Source organism: Pistacia vera, unplaced genomic scaffold, assembly GCF_008641045.1.
Source record: "Pistacia vera cultivar Batoury unplaced genomic scaffold, PisVer_v2 Contig225, whole genome shotgun sequence".
Taxonomy (NCBI): domain Eukaryota; kingdom Viridiplantae; phylum Streptophyta; class Magnoliopsida; order Sapindales; family Anacardiaceae; genus Pistacia; species Pistacia vera.
The window spans coordinates 979,449-999,830 of record NW_022196030.1 but is presented as its reverse complement, the minus strand read 5'-3'; the positions used below and the strand labels follow the sequence as shown (position 1 = coordinate 999,830).

At 34.5% G+C, this 20,382-nt stretch overlaps 3 protein-coding genes across 3 annotated transcripts; 2 read left to right on the top strand and 1 right to left on the bottom strand.

The window, feature by feature from the left end:
- The first annotated feature begins 249 nt into the window (after positions 1–249).
- Positions 250–3,221, top strand: LOC116130883 (pentatricopeptide repeat-containing protein At4g02750-like). Its single transcript, XM_031416579.1, has 2 exons — positions 250–2,282; positions 2,926–3,221. The coding sequence occupies exons 1-2, from the start codon at positions 347–349 to the stop codon at positions 2,973–2,975; spliced, it is 1,986 nt and encodes a 661-aa protein (XP_031272439.1). The 5' UTR covers positions 250–346; the 3' UTR covers positions 2,976–3,221.
- A 3,397-nt stretch (positions 3,222–6,618) lies between these two features.
- Positions 6,619–8,128, bottom strand: LOC116130828 (auxin-induced protein 22B). The gene is made up of 4 exons (XM_031416505.1): positions 7,796–8,128; positions 7,492–7,694; positions 7,240–7,339; positions 6,619–7,121 (listed from the first exon to the last, which is right to left on the bottom strand). Exons 1-4 carry the CDS (start codon positions 7,993–7,995, stop codon positions 7,046–7,048), a joined length of 579 nt encoding a protein of 192 aa, XP_031272365.1. The 5' UTR covers positions 7,996–8,128; the 3' UTR covers positions 6,619–7,045.
- Positions 8,129–17,987: 9,859 nt separating this feature from the next.
- On the top strand, positions 17,988–19,988 carry LOC116130817 (auxin-responsive protein IAA14-like). The gene is made up of 5 exons (XM_031416496.1): positions 17,988–18,414; positions 18,594–18,817; positions 19,001–19,136; positions 19,417–19,478; positions 19,577–19,988. The coding sequence occupies exons 1-5, from the start codon at positions 18,137–18,139 to the stop codon at positions 19,618–19,620; spliced, it is 744 nt and encodes a 247-aa protein (XP_031272356.1). The 5' UTR covers positions 17,988–18,136; the 3' UTR covers positions 19,621–19,988.
- The last annotated feature ends 394 nt before the right edge of the window (positions 19,989–20,382 follow it).

Below are 20,382 nucleotides of genomic sequence, written 5' to 3'. Positions count from 1 at the left end.
TGTGTTCGTCAGGAGAGAAATCTATCATATTTGCGTAATTATTTTAGTCTATTAGACTTGTAAAGTGTTTCGTGGCCTTGAAAATTAGGTGGGCTTGGCACCTCGGTTATTAAATAAAAAATGTTGTTATTACAGGTAGTAAATGCAAATACTGAAAATATATATTTAGTGTATTTTTAATTTCTTTTTGATACATACAAGTATTTATGTTGCGGATTGTCAAGATACAATAAACTAAAAAAACGAAAAGGATGGTCCATCTTCTGTACCTAAATTCCGATTTCAAACATTCCTAAAACCGTTTAGCGACCGTTAAACCTCAGACTTTTGGCGCCAATGAAGGGAAATGAATCACTCAATCTTACAGCTTCTCAACAAAACCCATTGTCTGAAATCACTGAAATCTATCCACTCCCATCTAATACTCAACAATACACTCACCTCATCAGACCTTATTCTCAACAAACTTCTCCGTCTATACTCACGCTTTGGTGCCATAGATTATGCTTGCAAACTGTTCGATATTATTCCCCAGCCAAATCCATTTCTTTGGACATCGTTGATTCATGGGTTCGTTGAGAATTTTCGATATACCGAAGCTTTTTATACGTTTATGAGAATGCATAGTGAGTCTGTGGCACCGATGAATTTTACTATTGCGTCAGTTCTTAAGGGTTTAGCCCGTGAAAAGAGAGTAAAAGAAGGGGAAAAAATTTATGGATTTATGGTAAAGAGTGGTTGGGGTTCTGACTTGATAGTGCAAAATGCGGTTCTCGATTTGTTCATTAGATGTGGGGAAGTGGATTTTGCAAGAAGGTTATTTGATGAGATGGAGGAAAAAGATGTTGTTTCATGGAATACTATGGTTTCGGGTTATGGTAATAATGGTAGAGTTGAGATTGCACGCGCATTGTTTAATGAGATGACTGAGAGGAATGTGGTTTCTTGGACAAGCATAATTAATGTGTATGCTAAGTGTGGAAACATGGTGGAGGCCAGGGTTCTTTTTGATAAAATGCCTAATAAAGACCTTGTGTCATGGAATGTGATGGTTTCTGGATATGTTAATGCTGGTGATCCTGTCAGTGCTCGCTTTATTTTTGAAGCAATGCCAATTCGTGGTATTGAGACTTGGAATTTAATGATTTTAGGGTTTTGTAAAGCAGGGGAGATTGAACTTGCTAAAGATTATTTTAACAGAATGCCAGAGAGAAATGATGTGTCGTGGACCATAATGGTAGATGGATATATTAAATCTGGAAATATTGATCATGCAAGATGCTTTTTTGATCAGATGCCAGCGAAGAATCTGGTCTCTTGGTCGACAATGATCAGTGGTTATGCCAAAAATGGGCAGCCTCGTAATGCATTGGAGTTATACAATTGCTTGAAAGGTCAAGGGATCAAGCCAGATGAGACTTTTATATTGGGAATCATCTCGGCTTGCTCACAGTTAGGGGTTATAGATACAGCTGAATCAATAATTTGCGACTTTGTCGGGCCTTCACTTTTTTCTAATTTGAGGGTAGTAACCAGTTTGATAGACATGTATGCAAAATGTGGAAGCATTGAGAAGGCTGTGAAAGTCTTTCAGATAGTTAATGAAAAGGATTTGCTATGTTATAGTACCATGATTGCAGCCTTCGCAAATCACGGATTAGTCCAAGATGCCATTTCTTTGTTTGCTGAGATGCAAAGGGCAAATATAAAACCTGATGGAGTGGCTTTTCTTGGGGTTTTGACTGCATGCAACCATGGGGGTCTTGTAAATGAGGGCAGGCTGTACTTCGAGCAAATGAAAAGCAAATATGGAATTCAGCCTTCAGAAAAGCACTATGCATGTGTTGTGGACCTTCTGGGTCGTGCTGGGTGCCTTGAAGAGGCACACAAGCTTATAAGCAACATGACAATTGCTCCTCATTCAGTTGTATGGGGTGCTTTACTTGCAGCTTGTAGGATCCATTGCAATGTCCAATTGGCTGAAGTTGCAGCAGCTGAGTTATTCAAGATTGAGCCTGATAATTCTGGTAATTATGTTCTTTTATCTAATATTTATGCTGCTGCTGGGATGTGGGATGGCGTTGCTAGAGTAAGAGCAATGGTCAGGGAGCATCGAGTCAGAAAGAATAGGGGTTCTAGCTGGATTGAGTTGGGATTTATCGTCCATGAATTTGTTACGGGAGATACTTCACATTTTGATTCAGAAAACATATACTTTATCTTGGAGTTACTCAGTGAAGATATGAAACTTTTAGGATATATAATGGACTCTAAAGAGACAGGTATTACCTTCTAACATATACTACAACAACATTTTGGAAGATAGATCACAAAATGAAATGTGATGGAGAAAAGAAGTAAATCTTGTGCTGAATACTTCACAAATTCATTTAGAAAGGATCCTCTTGTGGTTTTGTGACATTTTTCAGCCAGTATATCTGTGTTGATCTGCGTGAGGCCATTAATTAGTAGAATTACAAACCGTTAATTTGAATTGATTTATCAGAATGAAAACAGCATACAGAACTGATGTTAAAGTAATTGAGTTAACAGGAAATCCCAGTTCAAAGAATAACCTATAAGGTTTATGATTTTCTTGTTATGATTTCACTTTCTTTTCATGCTTTTTATTAGGATAATCTGTGTTTCACATCTTGGGCTTTTGTTTTTCTGTACAAATGATCCCTTTGTGAGAACAGTGTAATTTAGGGCTTTAATGAAATTGCTGGTAATTGACATCCCAGTTTTGTTATAACTTGGCCACCGTAATACCATGTAACAGAAGTTTTCTTTAATCTCCTGTTGGCCTTACCAAAAGGCATGGATGTAGCCAACACCAATAGTTGGGTCTAATGCTTTGATGAGCAAGTTTGATTTTGAAGATGAAAATTATATCCATTTTAATAAAATGATTTCTCTTGACAGAAAAAAGTTGTGTTGTTGTGGTGCCACTATCTCCTTTTGGTGCATGCTAAGGCTAGTGTTTAAGCAGTTGGAACTTGAAATTAGTCAGAAGTGCGTAATTTTTTTCAACTATAGTGCTCATCTGACTAGAATTAACAGCACTATCAATCCAGGGCACAATTGTACACTCAGCTCAAATCAGATAACCGATGTGCTTCTGTCCAGGAACAGAGTGATGTAAAAAGATAACAGACTGATATGCTGCTACATGTTTGCAGTTAAAAGATATGCCTTTTTTGGCATTCTGACTGGGTGATGCATTGGCCTCCTCTTGTCAGATTTGGCATTGATGAATACTTTTAACATATGAGATAAATTATTTGCACATGAATAAAAAGAAAAAAAAAGGGTTTAAATCTTTTTATCAGCTGCTGGCAAATACTTTAATTAGATAGTCCAACTGTTAACCTGTAAATTTGATTATATTGCTGCTTATTTTCATGAGTAGAGAGCCTAGCCTGTGTATACTCTGAAACAACATATTGCAAGGAGAGGCCTTTAATTCAATGAGTTAACGGCTTTTTTTCACCCAAATAATGGTTTAATGAAACTTTTTCACCCATAAATTTTTAAAATACTATTTTATTATCCAAATTTATAATCTAGCGGTGAATAGAGAGCAAACTCGATTCAGGTTGTTAATGCTTTTGAAGAGGAGAGGCTGATGAGTTTTTTGGTGGTGGAATGTTGGATTTTAGTGGTTGTAATTGATCAAAATTTGACTTGAGAGTGACGGTTACACAAATACTAATCGCTCGATTATTGATGATTGACAGAGTCGATGAAAGTAAGGTTTGAAGAATTTTAGTTAATGATGATCGGATAAGAGAATGATAATAATACGAGGTTGTAATGATGTCGAAATAAAAAATAGAATATAAATTTAAATAATAAAATAATATTTTAAAAATAGTAGATGGGAAAGTGTCAGTAAACCGTTATTTGGGAGGGAAAAATTTGGTTACTCTTAATTCAATGGCCAAGCATACGAAGTGGTCACCCGTAAATTTGACCAATGAATTCTATCATATATATATATATATATATATTTTATTAATTGATCACTTGGTATATTATTAGTGATGTATAATAATGCCAAACTTATCTAGGATTCTCTCCACTTGTAAAACTTTGTCTCTGAAATAATTAATACATTCAAGTACTGCTCTGAGCTCGGCAGCTTGGCTGCCCAATCAGTAAATGACCTAGTAACTTGATGATGTTCAGCCACTACACAAAGGGGAACACCATTTCTGTAACTACAGTTGATATGGTTTCCCCTTTATTAAGCAATGGCTACCTCCAAAAACTATCCTAACCTTATATTTAAGCAAGTTGTGGCATGTTAATCATTAAATTAACATACTAAAGTTAGAAAAATCTTATCGAGCAATGAGAAAATTTTTGGGAGTTTGTAAACATTGTTTTGACTAGTATTTCCTTTTAGCAGAAAAGGGTGATCAGATGGAGCCCCACGCCATGAAGCAAGCGTATCTAACTACTGACCACTTTGTGTATTCTATTTTCTGTTTACAAAATGAAAATGAACTACTTTTTTAAACACCTTTTAATCCTCCTTTTGGTTCTTGAAAAAGGTTGCATGTGGCAGTGTCAATGGCAGTAACCATGTGATTACAAGCATTAAGGATTCATTGAATTTCAGTTATTGAAGATTTATATAAGTTGGGGATGAGATTTCCGAGGTGACATCTTGTTGCCAATATTATTCCAGCAGTCTTATTGTTAGTCCTCTTGTTTGCATATCTTTAAATAAAAATCACCATTATCTTTCTTTCACAGTAACCAAATAAAGGGTATCAGAAAACAAGATCTGACATGATTCCAGCACTCTGGACTCGACTGATATTGAGTTTATTTAGTTGTCGGTATGATGTCAAGGTTCAGTTGTGGTTATGGCTCACTATTAAATCATATATTTTGGGGTAATGTTATCTTTATATTTTCGTAAGCAGCCATCAACTTATTCTGCAATCTTTACTCACAGACAGTTGAGATTTTTAGGCAACAGCTATTAGGACACAAACAGTACTGAGAATAATCAATCAATCATGCTTGACCAAACAACAGGTCCAGGAAGCTCCACATCACGTCTCATATATATTATTTGCTCTTATATCAAATGCAGCTCAAACTTGTTGTCACCAGAATGTGTTGCTACTTGGCAACCAGCCGCACCACCCATTATAAATATATAGTAGTTGCCTTTATTAATTGAAGGAGTTTTCAATTATATAATCGTGTATTACATTATATGTGCGTTCAACTTCTTTTCTTTTATTGACAGGGAATGAAGTTGAATCTTCAAACATTGCAGTCTGGTAAAAAGTGCTTAAATCTGTTGGTGAATTAATTAGGTAAAAAATTATCAATATTGGTCCAAAATGATTCAAGTTTTTCACCCATTTCTGCATGAAAAGAACCACCGAGAGAGGTTGATATTCAACCGCGTTGAATGGATTTCTTGGTATTACCTTTCAAGCACGTTGACATGACGATTGGGGTGAATGAAAACATAAAATATTACGAAATTGAAGAACTGATTTATATAATGTTATTCCTTAGAAGTCTGAGGCAAAAATTGAAGACTTTTGAACATCAAATAGACGCTTGTGTGGTAAACATAACAAAACTAAAGTAGCCGATGAATTCCAGCTTGATTTTCTCTTTCGACCATAGACCATGGAATTCATTGAAAACTTTTATATACTGGTTCGTATGTACTGTTTGAGAATTTTGACTGTAAAATTTTCAAGAATCAGTATCATATATAACAGTTATTTTTTATTGCAAATGAAACTTGCAGAAAATGTTTCATTTCTCAAGTTAAGAATTTAAAACTATAAAATGGCCTTTAAAGATCAAAATTACTCATCTGCTAATTAACTTTGTGGAATATAGATGGAAGTTTTAGCAGAATAAAAGTAATTTTTTTCAATTAAATGTGAAGAAAGCAATTTCTAATATCGGTTGTTAATAGGTAATTATTAGAATTTTTATTAGTTGGGGTGTACATAAACTGGTTTTAACACCTCGGTTACAAAAAAAAAAAAAAAAAAAACTTAATATTAAGAATAATTAAAAGGCAATCTAATTGAACTATATCTATAGATACAGTAAGATTCTAGACATGGAGTGGATTAGGTGAAAGATTAATTAAGTTTTGAGGTTAATCATAATTATATTATACCCCAAAGGTTTGAAATTACTGTCAAATCAATAATAATTCTTTCTTGTTGCATTAATTCATACAACTGTCTTCATAATTTGAACTTAGAAATAAACTTCCGAGATTAATTTATTCAGTTGGTAGATATTCTCTGGTCGATGCTTAAACATTGACCAATCAAATATAATGGATGCAGCTGTAACTCATTGTAAGGCATATTCTCTTGGATTAATTAATTAATGATGGATTTGTAGTTGAACCTCGAAGCCTGTATCACAAAGACATAATAATATACAGTTCATTTTGATGATTTTGCTTTCTCTTCAAGAATTTTAATTACTTTTTCAGCCTCTAAGAAATTTATAATAATAGTAATAATACTAATAAAGGATTTAGCACACATAATTAATTCATCGGCTTAAATGAACAAACACAAAGGAAATTTTACAGGCATGCCTACGCACAGCTTAATAACTCTATAAAAATTTCTGTATTTATAATACAACCCAAACTTGGACAAGCATTTCCTGAAAAAAAAAAAAAAATTCATACAGTTGCATCCCATGGAGCAACAGTTCTTGAATGGAGTTTCGGTTTGATGGGCTCCTTAGAACCACACAAATGACGATAGACATGCTAGAACCAACCACCAAATATCTTGCTGCCAAACTTGAGGAAAAAAACTGTTAACTTTCCTATGATTTTGCCTGTTTTCACCCTCTAAATTCCCAGTCCAACTCCAGAGAAAACATCCATAAGGAGATCGAGAACCCGATCAAAAATCATCTTGGACAACCCAAGCTGAAAGATTTCTTCCTTGTCATGAGAAACAAATCCTTGATCAAAAATCTCCTGCTCTTATGGTTTTGATGTTATTATAGCTAGCTGCGGTTTTCAAACTCCACAACCTAAACCTCTTGCTTCTGACCCTTTCATTATTCTCAACCTTTTGCATGATGTCATGAACATACTGCAACAAGAACAAAAAATCTTATAAGTATATAGAAATAGAGTATATATAAATGGTAAAAATATAAAGTTGAGACTTGAGAGGGAGAAAAGAAAAAGAAAGTAGAAAGAGAACTTACTCCCATGGAACATCTCCAACAAGCATCCAGTCACCATCTTTGTCCTCGTAGGTAGGTGCATATTCAGAACCTTTATAGCCTTCTCTCTCAGAGTACTGACCTGAAAAAAGTGAAAAAAAATCTGAGGTCAAAGTCATTCTCAGAATAACCTTGTATAGTATTCATAATCACAACAATCACATCATGACATCAGAATATATAACAAACAACCAGGAAGAAAAAAAGATTAAAACTTATTATTATATATCTTACCTATGGTGAACTTGAACATGTTCTCTAAAGCCTTTAACAGCTCTGGGTATCCCTTGTAAACCTTGAGGTCAATCTTTCTTAGATATGGTGCTCCATCCATGCTTACTTTCACGTAAATCCCAGGAGCCTCAGCCTCGGTCTTCTTTGGCTGTAAAGTGTTCTTCCTGTAGGATCGGATTGGTGGCCAACCCACTATTTGCGCTCTGCATGTCACAACATATATCAAGTCAATACATCGTTCTTCTTTAACTTTCATTTTTTTCTTTTTCCTTTCAAATTTGTATATATATGTAATTAAACTTACTTGGCAACTGGGGCAGCTTCATCGGATCTGCTTTTGTTAACACAATCATCGGTGGTGTCTGGCGATGGACGCTTGTTGTTTCTAGCAGTGGAAATAGCTTGTTCGTGATCATCAGTTTCATCAGTGCCTGGTAATCCCAATCTGAGCTCAGTTGCCTTAAGGTTGAGATCATCATTCTCGTATGTAACACGACCTTCCATTGTTGCAAACTTGAAGAAGAAAAAACCTGATGAAGAATTCTCAAGTTGTTGTAGGTAGAGAGAGGATTAGTAGAAGTATTTGATTCGAAAGGAATGAAATGTGAAAGCAAAAATGGGAGTTTTATAGGAAATGAAAAAGCGAAGTGAAAGCAAAGAGAAAAGGGCATATATTTTATTCTCTCAATGCATGAATTATGGACAAAGGCTGTCGGTAGCAATGGCGGCAACTTTGAGGCAAGTTGTTGTTGCAAAAGGGGGACAACGGTGGGACAAGCTCAGCCGCCCATATGGAAGACTTGGGACGGTCAAGATTCAATATCGGAGGTTGTGGGAGTGAAATCAGGAGCGTTCATTTTTTACTTTTAAGAAGAAAATAATATGGGAGGGGGGAGCATTCCCATGTGGAAATGGGTCCACTTTCGGGTGTTGGGTCTGGGCATGTGGGTCCAGAGTTTGGCACATTTTTTAAATTAGGTCTTAATACTTTTGTGGGGTACATCACATGTGGAATGTCATGTGTTACATGTAACCCCATTTACTTATTCTTATTACAAAAATTAAAATTATAATCTGACATTAATTGTTGTCGTTGTTGTTATTATTAGTTCTTGGTATATGTTCTTTTCTCCCTAATTAATTAATTAATTAATTATGTACTCGATGAAATTAATTTGTTTCTGTTGGCTTCATTAATCAGTAAAGATCGATTACACCAACCTCCATCATTTGACCTTTCTATTTGAATTCATTAACATATTCCTAACCCCCCCTTTCTTTTTGTTTAATCTTTGATAATATACCATTTTCATTGTTTGACCTACTTTTTTTTATTAGACTCAAATTTGAAGCTATAAGATAAATACAATATGGGTAACAAGAAATTTCAACTATTTCTAGGTGGTCAAACGATTCGATAGGAACTATTAGGTATATTATTCAAGCGGTCTTGAGTTCGAGTTCTTCCTTAAAACTCTTACCCTACCGATAGTTTCAAGTCTTAAGAGATTAGTTGAGGTGCGTGTAAGCTGGTCTGAACACTCTCGGTCATCTAAAAAAAAAAAAATTCAACTATATTATATTAATAAGGTTAGAGATTGCAATCCTTGATCTTGAATTTCCTCCTTATAAATGTAAGGAGTAGCCCGAACGCATGTTACCTAAACACCTAACTACTAAAGAAACCAAAATGATATCTTAATTGGGAAATCAAGAAAGAGAAATCCAACTCTCATTCATATCATGAAAATGACTTTTAATAAATGGAAACAATATTTAAGAGTTCAATGAGTTGAGGGCTACCTTCTTTAGTTGTATAACCAATTAATAACTCCATCGAAACCTTTAATACATATTTTAAGGTTTAATTAAACACAGTTTATTATCCCTAAATTTATTGTATAATCATAATTTAGGTGTTTAGAGGAATGATTACTTTATGTGTCTTTGCCTTTAATTTATCAATAATACAATTAATTAATCTGTTCTAACATTTGGTGTACCAAATCCAGTGGCTGCTTGTAACTTTAACTAGACAATAATTTAATTTATGAAATTAACAGTGCGAAGAGTCCCACCTTGTCCACACTGGTCTCAACATTTATCTTCATAGGATCCTCAATACTTGAGGAAAGATTTCATATAGTTAAGCTTATAGCAGACTGATTATCAACATCGGGGTCCATTAAATTTCTGCTTCACTCGTGCGCACATAAAAAGTTGTTCAATAAGTATAATCTTGTGTTTTGTTATTTGTAAAGTGCTCCAGATCTCTTAATTCATTTCTGTTTAATTACTTCTTTTAATCATGTAGTTGAATTCAAAGCTACAGACATTATGGACCCATCCTCTAGAACTTTCAACTTATGCCTGGTAAATATGAAAATTTCAAACTTGGAAAAGACTTGATCTTTTGGACATATATTTTTTTGTCTAAAGTAAAAGTATTTAGTGTTTCTAAGACTAAGTTATAACTATTAATATCGAGATTTGAGTGTAATTAATCTGTCGTTGAATGTAGTTAACATTGTTAGCTAGGTTTCCTCTTAAGTATCTAAATGATCAACTTGAAACATTAAATTAATTACAAGAGAAATTAAAAAAAAAAAAAAAAAAAAAGCAATTGTAGCAAGTGCTGTTTTAAGTGAAGTTAGAATATAAATTCAATTATCTCTGGATGGTTGAATAATTCGATAGAGATTCTTGAATGTATTATTCAAGAGATCTTGAGTTCGAGTCATATTCCTCGGTTACTAATAAGGGTAGTCATTGAAACTCTTACTAATCGATAGTTTCAAGGTCTCGAGAGATTAATTGAGGTACGGGTAAACTAGCCTGGACATCCGTGGTCATAGACAAATAAATATATAGGTTCATAAATTCAATTATATGTATCTTATAGAATCTAAATTAAAATTGTAACTTTAAGGAATCAAACAAATATAGTACGAATGTTTGAGCTGTTAATTAGCTCGCTGTCTCTGGCTATGGCAGATCACATTTTGTATTGTCGTTCTTGCTCTAGCAACATCAATCGTTGAAACTTCATGGATATGGTGGTCTATATGACAGGCTAGCATATGTAAAGGAAAACTGGATGTTAGCTTGCATTGTTGGTGCAGAAAAGTTTCAGTTTGGCATTCGTTCAGTCCTACAGGATAGGGATGCCAGCTTAACAAATCAATTGGATATTAGGTCTCTTTGTATATTTTTGTCCACAAAAAGTTTTTAGGTCAGATATATATATATCTTCGATTTGAAATGACCCATCAATGGAGTTGAATGCATAGTTGGCATGGCAATGGCTGGTTGGCAATAGCTTCGACTGAGTACTTGGTGAGATGGACTATTTGGCGGCATTTGTGGTGCACAGAGATTCTTATTTATGTTTGGTTTCATGACAATAGACGTGTGGTAGTGATTGATTGAGATTTTTCTCGCAACCATTTAAACTGGTTTTCCATGTTAGATGAAGTAGAATTTCTTGTGCCAAGATAAGTTAAACCAAATTCAGTTCAAGTCTTGAACACTCAAATGGATCATCTCTGAAATTTGGTGTTAACCAAAAGTGGATTTGGAATTTTCTCATTCTCAACTAAAGAAAGTATAAAGAAAAAGAGTTCAATTAAAGATCGATGTAGATGTATTATATTACAGCTTTCTTTTTTTCTTTTTCTTTTTTTTAATATTCCCTCTTTATGATATTTAGATAAGAACAAAGCATTTTAATAGTTTTAAAACTATAATCTTGTGCTCACCAACACAAACACTGCAGCCGCTTGTACAGGTTATCAGAGAGTTGGATTCCTTTTGGGTCTGCGACTATGCGAAGTCGGTGGTGATACTTTTTTGGTTAGCTATACACTAGCATAATAAAAAATATACCGACAAATTAAGTATGAGGGTCAGAATAAGCGATAGATTGTCCAAGAATAAGAATATTATTATTGGTAAAAGGTTGAAGAGAAGCAGGAGAGTTCCTTCGTTGGCTAAGCCAAGAAAGCAAGACAAAGTGACAAACACAACTTAGCGAAGGGCATCACGGTCCTAACAGGCCAATACATGAAGGAACCAACCCAACTCCTGAAGCCCCCCCACCAAAAGGGGAGAATATGTACTAGACAAAAACATATTTTTGGAGTCTTTGATTTGATTATTGGAGGACAGGCAGTAGCTTTCCAATGCATTAAATCCGTGGGCGGGCATGCATTCTCGTATTAATTTACAAAGTCTACTAGTACTATTGTATTTGTAAGTTCATCTATGGAGTTTAACTTCTGGCGAGAATTGAGGACCACTTTGGGGAGAAAGGGTCCACCATTTTGGGAAGCATAATGGAGCTCCACAGCCTTAGGTGGGAAGATGAAGTATCTTTCAATAATATAAGTATAATGGACCAAACACCAAACCGTGTGTTTTCAAAGACAAACCCTTCCCACCCAACCCACCTTTATCCATAATCATGTGTTGTGGTTTAGAAGATATATATCTTGATGATGGATTGATGTTGGTGTTGGTGTTGGTGTTGCCACCCTAAATCATCGTCTTTCCGACACCTAGCAATTTCCTCCATTAATTTTTAAGCCAAAGATTCAATAAAAATCTACTGTTGAGTAATTATTTCTAAATATAGGCGTAGACAATAGAATATGAGAATAGAGAAGAGGGAGGTAAGTAAGAAGCATCATAAAGAGGGTATACGTGTGGGAGGGAATGGGATGGGACCCGATTGAATGAAAGCACACGAGAGGTATCCGGTGGAAGTCTAATCTGAGCTCTGTGATTGTTGGAGGCTGGTTGGCAGTCTTTTATTCACTGAGTAATTGATGTCGGTTAACCCACGTCCATACATCTAATACCAATCACCTTGACCCTGGGACCCTCTACGCAACTGCCCGGACCCCGCATATTCAAAGCCTCCTTTGTTTCTCCACTGTCCTATCCTACCTAACTTTAACCCTACCCTTTATTTTTAATTTTTTTTTTTTATCAGAGTCGTCGGATCAATTTGTGTACATCTCAACTAATTTTTCAGAGTCTTAAAATAAACAATCAAATAAATTCTCTCAGTGGCTATTTCTATTAGTGTCTGAGAGAATTCGAACTCAAAAAATCATGTTGAGTCTCTTTCACTCTTTATGTTCATTTTAATATATTCTTGAAGCACAAATTATTTAATTTTATTAAAAATATCAACCTTAAAAAAGTTTAGAAGAAATTGGAAAAGCCCAAGTGTTAAGGCCCGAAATGCCCATGGACAAGTAGATGGGCCTAAAGAGTTGTTTCTGAAGTTGTAAAAGATGGGCTTGGGCTTGGCATTTCCACAAACACTAGTTCGAGATCTTGTCTTATTTGCATTCACAACAAAAATCTATACAGTAGTATTCTTTTTAAGTAAACGATTTCAAATACACTTAGAATGTAATGAATTCGGGCTGCATATAATATAACCAATTTAGGTATTTGCATTAGAGTCTTAAAATAGTAATTAATGAAACCAGACCAGACAAGACACAACACAAGTATATCCTGCGTGGTCTAGCATGTATCAAAAACAAAAATCCCGAACTGGTGAGAGCTGTAATTGCTGCTGCTTGCTCCTTAGAGCCGTAGTAGTAGACCTACACCTACCAATGAGCACACGATTTTAGCTTTAATGCTCGGGACCCCTTGATTACACCTTTGAAACAATCGGCACCATAACTTCATATCCCTACAATTTCAAGATATGTCATTTTATCATTTATTTCATGGTTTTATGGCACCGTCTTTCATGGGGTTTGTATTATATCAATTGTTGGGTTAAATCTTGTGCTAGCTTTCTAAACATGACAAGACATGAACGTACAGCTTATACAGTATTTGGTTTCTGAAAAAGTTGCTGTTATTTTCTTTACCTTAAAGACTTGGCAACATCTGCATTTGGGGAATTAAGTGCTTACAGTTGTAGCAAATATGCTTGTAAGTAAATGCTTGATAGATGCCATTTTGTTGTCTGCATATACCAATGTTAATTAATTCTCTACCCAATTTATAAATTAATGATTATGGTCCATCTAACTTCTACGAAAATATAGAGATAATATTTGGTGTATATTAATTTGACAATGCTCTTATGGTGACTCAAGAATTCATGAAACTTTCTTTTGTTTTTTGCTCTTTTACCTTCAGGTCATCCAATAATGGTTAATTCGACAAATCATTGTGCATCCCAATTTGTGAAAAGGTATTTTTCTTTTTCAAAGAATTCTTTAATGTATATAGTTTAATCAAACACTAAATATTAATGTAACAAATCCCACATCGGAAGCGTTTTGGAGAGATCTTGGGCTTATAAATGGGAGGAGTCCCTCCACCTAATAGATTAGCCTTTTGGGTATGAAACTCCTAGCCCATGACAAGTAGTATCAGAGCAGACTTGATCCGTCTTTCGATGTCCCGCCAAGCGCCCACACAAGGACATCCACGTGTGATTGTGGGTCCACACGAGAGTAAGGTGGACGGGTAGGTAGCGGGGTCCACCTGTGACGAGGGTGTCACAGGATTGGGTGGGAGAGAATGTAACAATTCTCATATTAAAAGCGTATTGAGAAGGTCTTGAGCTTATAAATTGAAAGAGTCCCTTCACCTAATAGGTTAGCCTTTTGGGTGTGAAACTCCTACCCCGAGACAATAAAAACATACCAAAAACACTATAGAAATTAAGGATCTTGTATATAAAGTATAAAGAGATTTTATCGAGCTTCTTAAATAGGTAACGTAACCAAGAAACGGATATTCATCTAATGATCTCTTTATAAAAGAGCTTAGTGATTCTCTTGTCAGCCACGAAATAGGATTCGTTATCCTCTTTGATTTGCGTAGAACAGGTGTAAATTCGTGCATCGTATATTTTGCGGAATCACTTTTGATTATAAACCTTGTGAAGGTACTAAGAAAACAAAGATTAGTTGAGTTGAATATCTCTAAACAGATATGTATCATGAAAAGTTTAGCGAATAGATTATTGAAAAATGCGTAAGTTAGGAGAAAGATAATGAAATTTTTTTTACTAGACATTCCGAGCAAACACTGCCCTGGTCAGCCCCCACCATAGTATCCATTGTCTCAGCTTCAACCAACATTTGGAATATTATTATTGCAGGGGGAGGATTCTCATATATTTCATCTGTAGGGTCACCTTAATAAACTAGATTAGTGATCATTATTTCTTAATTAACTAATGGCACTCTTAGTTAATGTGACATGTCTCTCCTCTGCAAAAGGTATCAAAAGGGATCAACTCCAGATCTATTTTCTTTGATTTTGCCAGAACACATACAAGGAAAGCAGGTTAGCAAACCATCAAAGTATATTCTATTTTTTTTTTCAAAAAAAAAAAAAAAAGTATATTCTATTTGAATCTTAACGTGGATAAGTTTCACACCTTGTTTACCTTTTATTTAAAATACAAACAGATTTTGCAGATTTTCAAACCGGTACCCCACAGAAACTTTTAAAAGTACGTAAGATTAAAAAAATTATTAGCTTTATTAACAAAGTTAACTCTATGATCAATTAAATAGATTTTCCTATATATACNCATACCAAAAACACTATAGAAATTAAGGATCTTGTATATAAAGTATAAAGAGATTTTATCGAGCTTCTTAAATAGGTAACGTAACCAAGAAACGGATTCATCTAATGATCTCCTTATAAAAGAGCTTAGTGATTCTCTTGTCAGCCACGAAATAGGATTCGTTATCCTCTTTGATTTGCGTAGAACAGGTGTAAATTCGTGCATCGTATATTTTGCGGAATCACTTTTGATTATAAACCTTGTGAAGGTACTAAGAAAACAAAGATTAGTTGAGTTGAATATCTCTAAACAGATATGTATCATGAAAAGTTTAGCGAATAGATTATTGAAAAATGCGTAAGTTAGGAGAAAGATAATGAAATTTTTTTTTACTAGACATTCCGAGCAAACACTGCCCTGGTCAGCCCCCACCATAGTATCCATTGTCTCAGCTTCAACCAACATTTGGAATATTATTATTGCAGGGGGAGGATTCTCATATATTTCATCTGTAGGGTCACCTTAATAAACTAGATCAGTGATCATTATTTCTTAATTAACTAATGGCACTCTTAGTTAATGTGACATGTCTCTCCTCTGCAAAAGGTATCAAAAGGGATCAACTCCAGATCTATTTTCTTTGATTTTGCCAGAACACATACAAGGAAAGCAGGTTAGCAAACCATCAAAGTATATTCTATTTTTTTTTTCAAAAAAAAAAAAAAAAGTATATTCTATTTGAATCTTAACGTGGATAAGTTTCACACCTTGTTTACCTTTTATTTAAAATACAAACAGATTTTGCAGATTTTCAAACCGGTACCCCACAGAAACTTTTAAAAGTACGTAAGATTAAAAAAATTATTAGCTTTATTAACAAAGTTAACTCTATGATCAATTAAATAGATTTTCCTATATATACTTTAATGCTGTAGTTGTTTTTGGTACTATATATATATATATATATATACCCGGTCCAGGGTTAACTTTGGACTGGAAATCATTGAAACTTGTCAAAAGCATAAGCTGAAAGTCCAAAATTTTCGGGATTAAATCTTGCCGGAGAGATAATTCATTGATAAAAATATAAAAATTCAACCGGAACTTGTACACAATTTACCCTTTTCGATCACGTCCATAAGGTCAAATATTCCAGAAAAAATATCAACGCAAACATATCTATATCTATCTGATGGTTGTGTATATGTATGGTGGCCTGTAAAGCAATTGAAATTCGGAAGAAGGTAGGTATGAACATCAATTTCACCTTTGAGCAAAAGCAACGATAATCTAATCTGATGGTACAGTGGTACATGGAATGTTGTGGCCATAATATGACCACAGAGCCACCCAGATAATTGCTATGATATTTTGACTCATCTTTAATGGTATATATGTAAATGAGGACCACTTAAAAATCCTGCTGGCTGCAAGGTCAGTTCGTATAGTAAAAGAAAGAAAATGTATTTGATCTTAAGTTTATCTAAAATGGGAGTCATTGTCCTTACCAGAAAAGGAGGGTATTATTGGAGTTTTGTTTTCCAAACAAAAAAAAAAAAAAAATAGGTTTCTTGTATTCTTATATGATTCAGACTTCACCAAGCCTAAAAGATGAAAAGGGTATGCTTTTCTTCAGGGAGAGTCTTAATGGAGTGTTAAAAGAAAGAAGATGTGGCTGGAGAAGCTTGAAGGATTGGATAATTATCAACAGAGGTAGGTTAGAAAGAAACAAGCTAAAATAGGGCTGGGAGACGGTGACAGGGCAAGGGCACCGCTAGGTTTAGAGATGTTTCTTTTATTGTATAGGTGTGACTTGTCTCTAAGTCACCACCATGGCCTCAAAGCTCAGAATGACCGATGTTGATAACTTCTACTGTTTGATGTTTATGTATCCTTCAGGGAGATCACTGACACAAAATTTAACAATTTATCTAACTTTTTTTTTTTTTTTTTTTTGATAAATCCTGTAATTGTCTTTCCCAATAACTTATTTAGCTATTTTTGCTCTTAAGTCAAATCAACTATATTTAGATATATAAGGGGCATGATGATTTAATTTGTATAAGTAACTAATTAATCAAAGTGGTGGTTTAGGTTCATGAAAGTGAGGGTTTGTAAATATATTAGAAGGATGAATTATTGGTTCATGTGAGTTTGTGCATAACTGTGGTGGGATGGTTCCTAGAAGAATCTTACTATAAACAATGAACTAAATTCATTGGATAGAATATATATATATATATACAGTAACTATATTATGATTTGGTCGTGTTTAGTGTGAAATGCTCCTCCCAGTACTCCCAGAAGCCACCAGACCCCATTAATTGATGGAAAGGAAAGGAAAGTAAGAGGTGGAAGGGAAGATGGCTCAATGCTTAAAAAGTTGGTTCATCAATATCTTAAATTTTATATTATATGTGGCTTCCCAGCATCATATATATAAATTAATTCACAAAGAAAATGGGAAAATTTTATATAGCTGACAGTAGTTGGCTTATAATTAATGATTAACCATGTAGTTTTAAACCTAAACTAAATTCGATCTGACAGTTTAATGATGAAGGGGTAAAGATATATATATATATAAAGCGTATTCTATATTCAAATATTATATAATTGCAGTGATTAATACAGATTTTCCTTCATCTTTAATTACCCACTTAATTAATTTTAAGTGGGGTGCATGTGTAATAGTAGTGTAAAATTAAAAAATCAGTAGAAGTAAAACTGGTAGCCACAAAACCAGAGAAATCCAAACATCTATCCAATCACGTTCTCAACGTCATCAGATTGGTTAAATTAACATGATAAAAATCAACGTCTGAAGTATTTCCACGTGTCGAAGAACCATGCATCAGAGAGGTTGATATGACATACACATGCAGCTAAACACACAACACCCCACAGTTATATTATTGGGGTCTCTCTCGCGCAACACAACAACACATTACATAATAGAATAGAAGTGGAAGAAGACACAAAGTTGAAGGAGAAGCAAGAGAGAAAGAGAAAAAGCAAAAGTTTTAGCTATCTAGAGAAAACAACAAAGATAAAAGGAGAAAAAGAAAAGGGTTTGGTTTTTCCATGGAAGTTAGCCTGAAAATGGCCAACATGCTTGGCGCTGAGCGTGATTTGAACCTGAAAGAGACTGAACTCTGTCTGGGATTGCCTGGTGGTGCCAAAACTGAAGCTGAAACACCCAAGGCCAATGGAAAAAGAGGTTTCTCTGAGACTGTTGATTTGAAACTTCATCTTCAGTCTAAAGAAGCAGTGGATCTGAACGAGAATGTCAAGAATGCCTCTCCAAAAGAGAAGAACCTCCTCCCATCTTGCACCAAGGATCCAGCCAAACCACCTGCAAAGTATATGTTTCTGTTTTCTTCACTTTGTTCTTTATGATCTACTTTTCCTTCCAATCAAGTAGTCCAAATTGTGTCATATATAGCTGTTTTATTACTGATTGTGCAACTATATATATATCAGAAGAGAAATTTAAACCCTTGTGTGGTTAATTAATATAAAAGGTGTGTTTGGATTTCAGGGCTCAGGTTGTGGGTTGGCCACCAGTTCGATCTTATCGTAAGAATATAATGGCTCAGAAGAACCCAAGTGAGAAGAATGAGAAGGCGAGCGGCGGCAGTGCAGCGTTTGTGAAGGTTTGCATGGACGGAGCTCCATATCTCCGCAAGGTGGACTTGAAGATGTACAAGAGCTACCAAGAGCTATCTGATGCTTTGGCCAAGATGTTCAGCTCCTTCACCATGGGTAACTAACTCAACAAAATAATAACTTAATAATTGCATGCAACTTGAGCAGAACAACTGGACATTAATTTTTTTTTCTATATTATAAATATATACTATATATTATATATGATGTTATTCTAGCCTTAGTGCTAGAGTTACAGTATACGAGTTATTAATATATGGTTTGTTTATAAATATATAGGTAATTATGGAAGCCAAGGGATGATAGATTTCATGAATGAGAGCAAGCTGATGGATCTTCTGAACAGCTCTGAGTATGTGCCAACCTATGAAGACAAGGATGGCGACTGGATGCTCGTGGGCGATGTTCCATGGGAGTAAGTTCTTCATTCCTCTAAAAACCCTAAATTTAATTTAATTATATACCCATATACAGATACTTCAACAATAATTGCTAACACAAAATAACATGTTAACTTAATTTAGATTCATTGCATTGCACGTTACTATGCTAGCTAGGCTGGCATTTCAAGATTCAAAGTCGATTTATAAACATTATTAAATTATATATAATTAAATTGGTGCAATTATATAAGGTGATTTCTTTCTTCTTTTTCTTTTATTTATTGATCCTTATAATTCTTTGATCTTTTACAGGATGTTTGTTGATTCATGCAAGCGCTTGCGCATAATGAAAGGATCAGAAGCAATTGGACTTGGTATGTATAGTTTTGAACACAGTTTGATCATGGAGTAGAGTCAGTAAATATAATCCTGACTTTATTAATTAACATAAATTTTTTGATGAGTTTTTCAGCTCCAAGAGCAATGGAGAAGTGCAAGAAGCAGAACCTGAATTAATTAACCATGGTTTAATTAATTTATATTTGTGGCTTGCTGTTCTTAATTGTTAAGTTCTTCCATAGTATATCCTAGCTAGCTCGAAGACTAAACTATTAAACCAAGAAAAGAAAAGAAGTTGCAGAGAAGATGAAGATGGATGGATTGAGAGAGCAGCTTGGTGCATGTTTTTCTATGGATGTGTTGTCTGTATTTTTATTATTTGATGATGGTATATAGATATTAAAGATCTAGAGATTTGTAATGGACAAGAAGCAATTAACTGAAACCTATTGTCTGCAGGCTTAATGTTTATTGCTTAATGGCTTGTTGTGTGTTTTATTCCTTGGGAAATTTTAATTTAACGCTACTTTGAAAGATTCTTCATATGATTTATTTGGTTTTAATAATTCATAGTTTGTAGTGTATTAAATATGATAGAGGGAACAAGGCCATGTGCATGTTGATGGGGGTTGCATTCATGGCCATTAGTTTAATGTGTTTGGGATAAGCAAAATGCATATTTGACTGGTGAATGTAGGCTGGCCGACTGAATGTGGTTCCAAATTTTCATTTATTGGGTGAGGGTGGTGGTAACCACCACCTGCACCTTCTGTTTATGTTTATTTTATGAATTTTTTATTGAATTTTATGGGATCACTAACCTTTAATTTAGGTCAATTTAATTGATTATATATAAAAAAAAAAAAAAAAAAACAATGTTCCCAGTCCCCTACAAATATTTTAATTTGATTTATCATTAAAGTTTCCTTGGATCGGGAA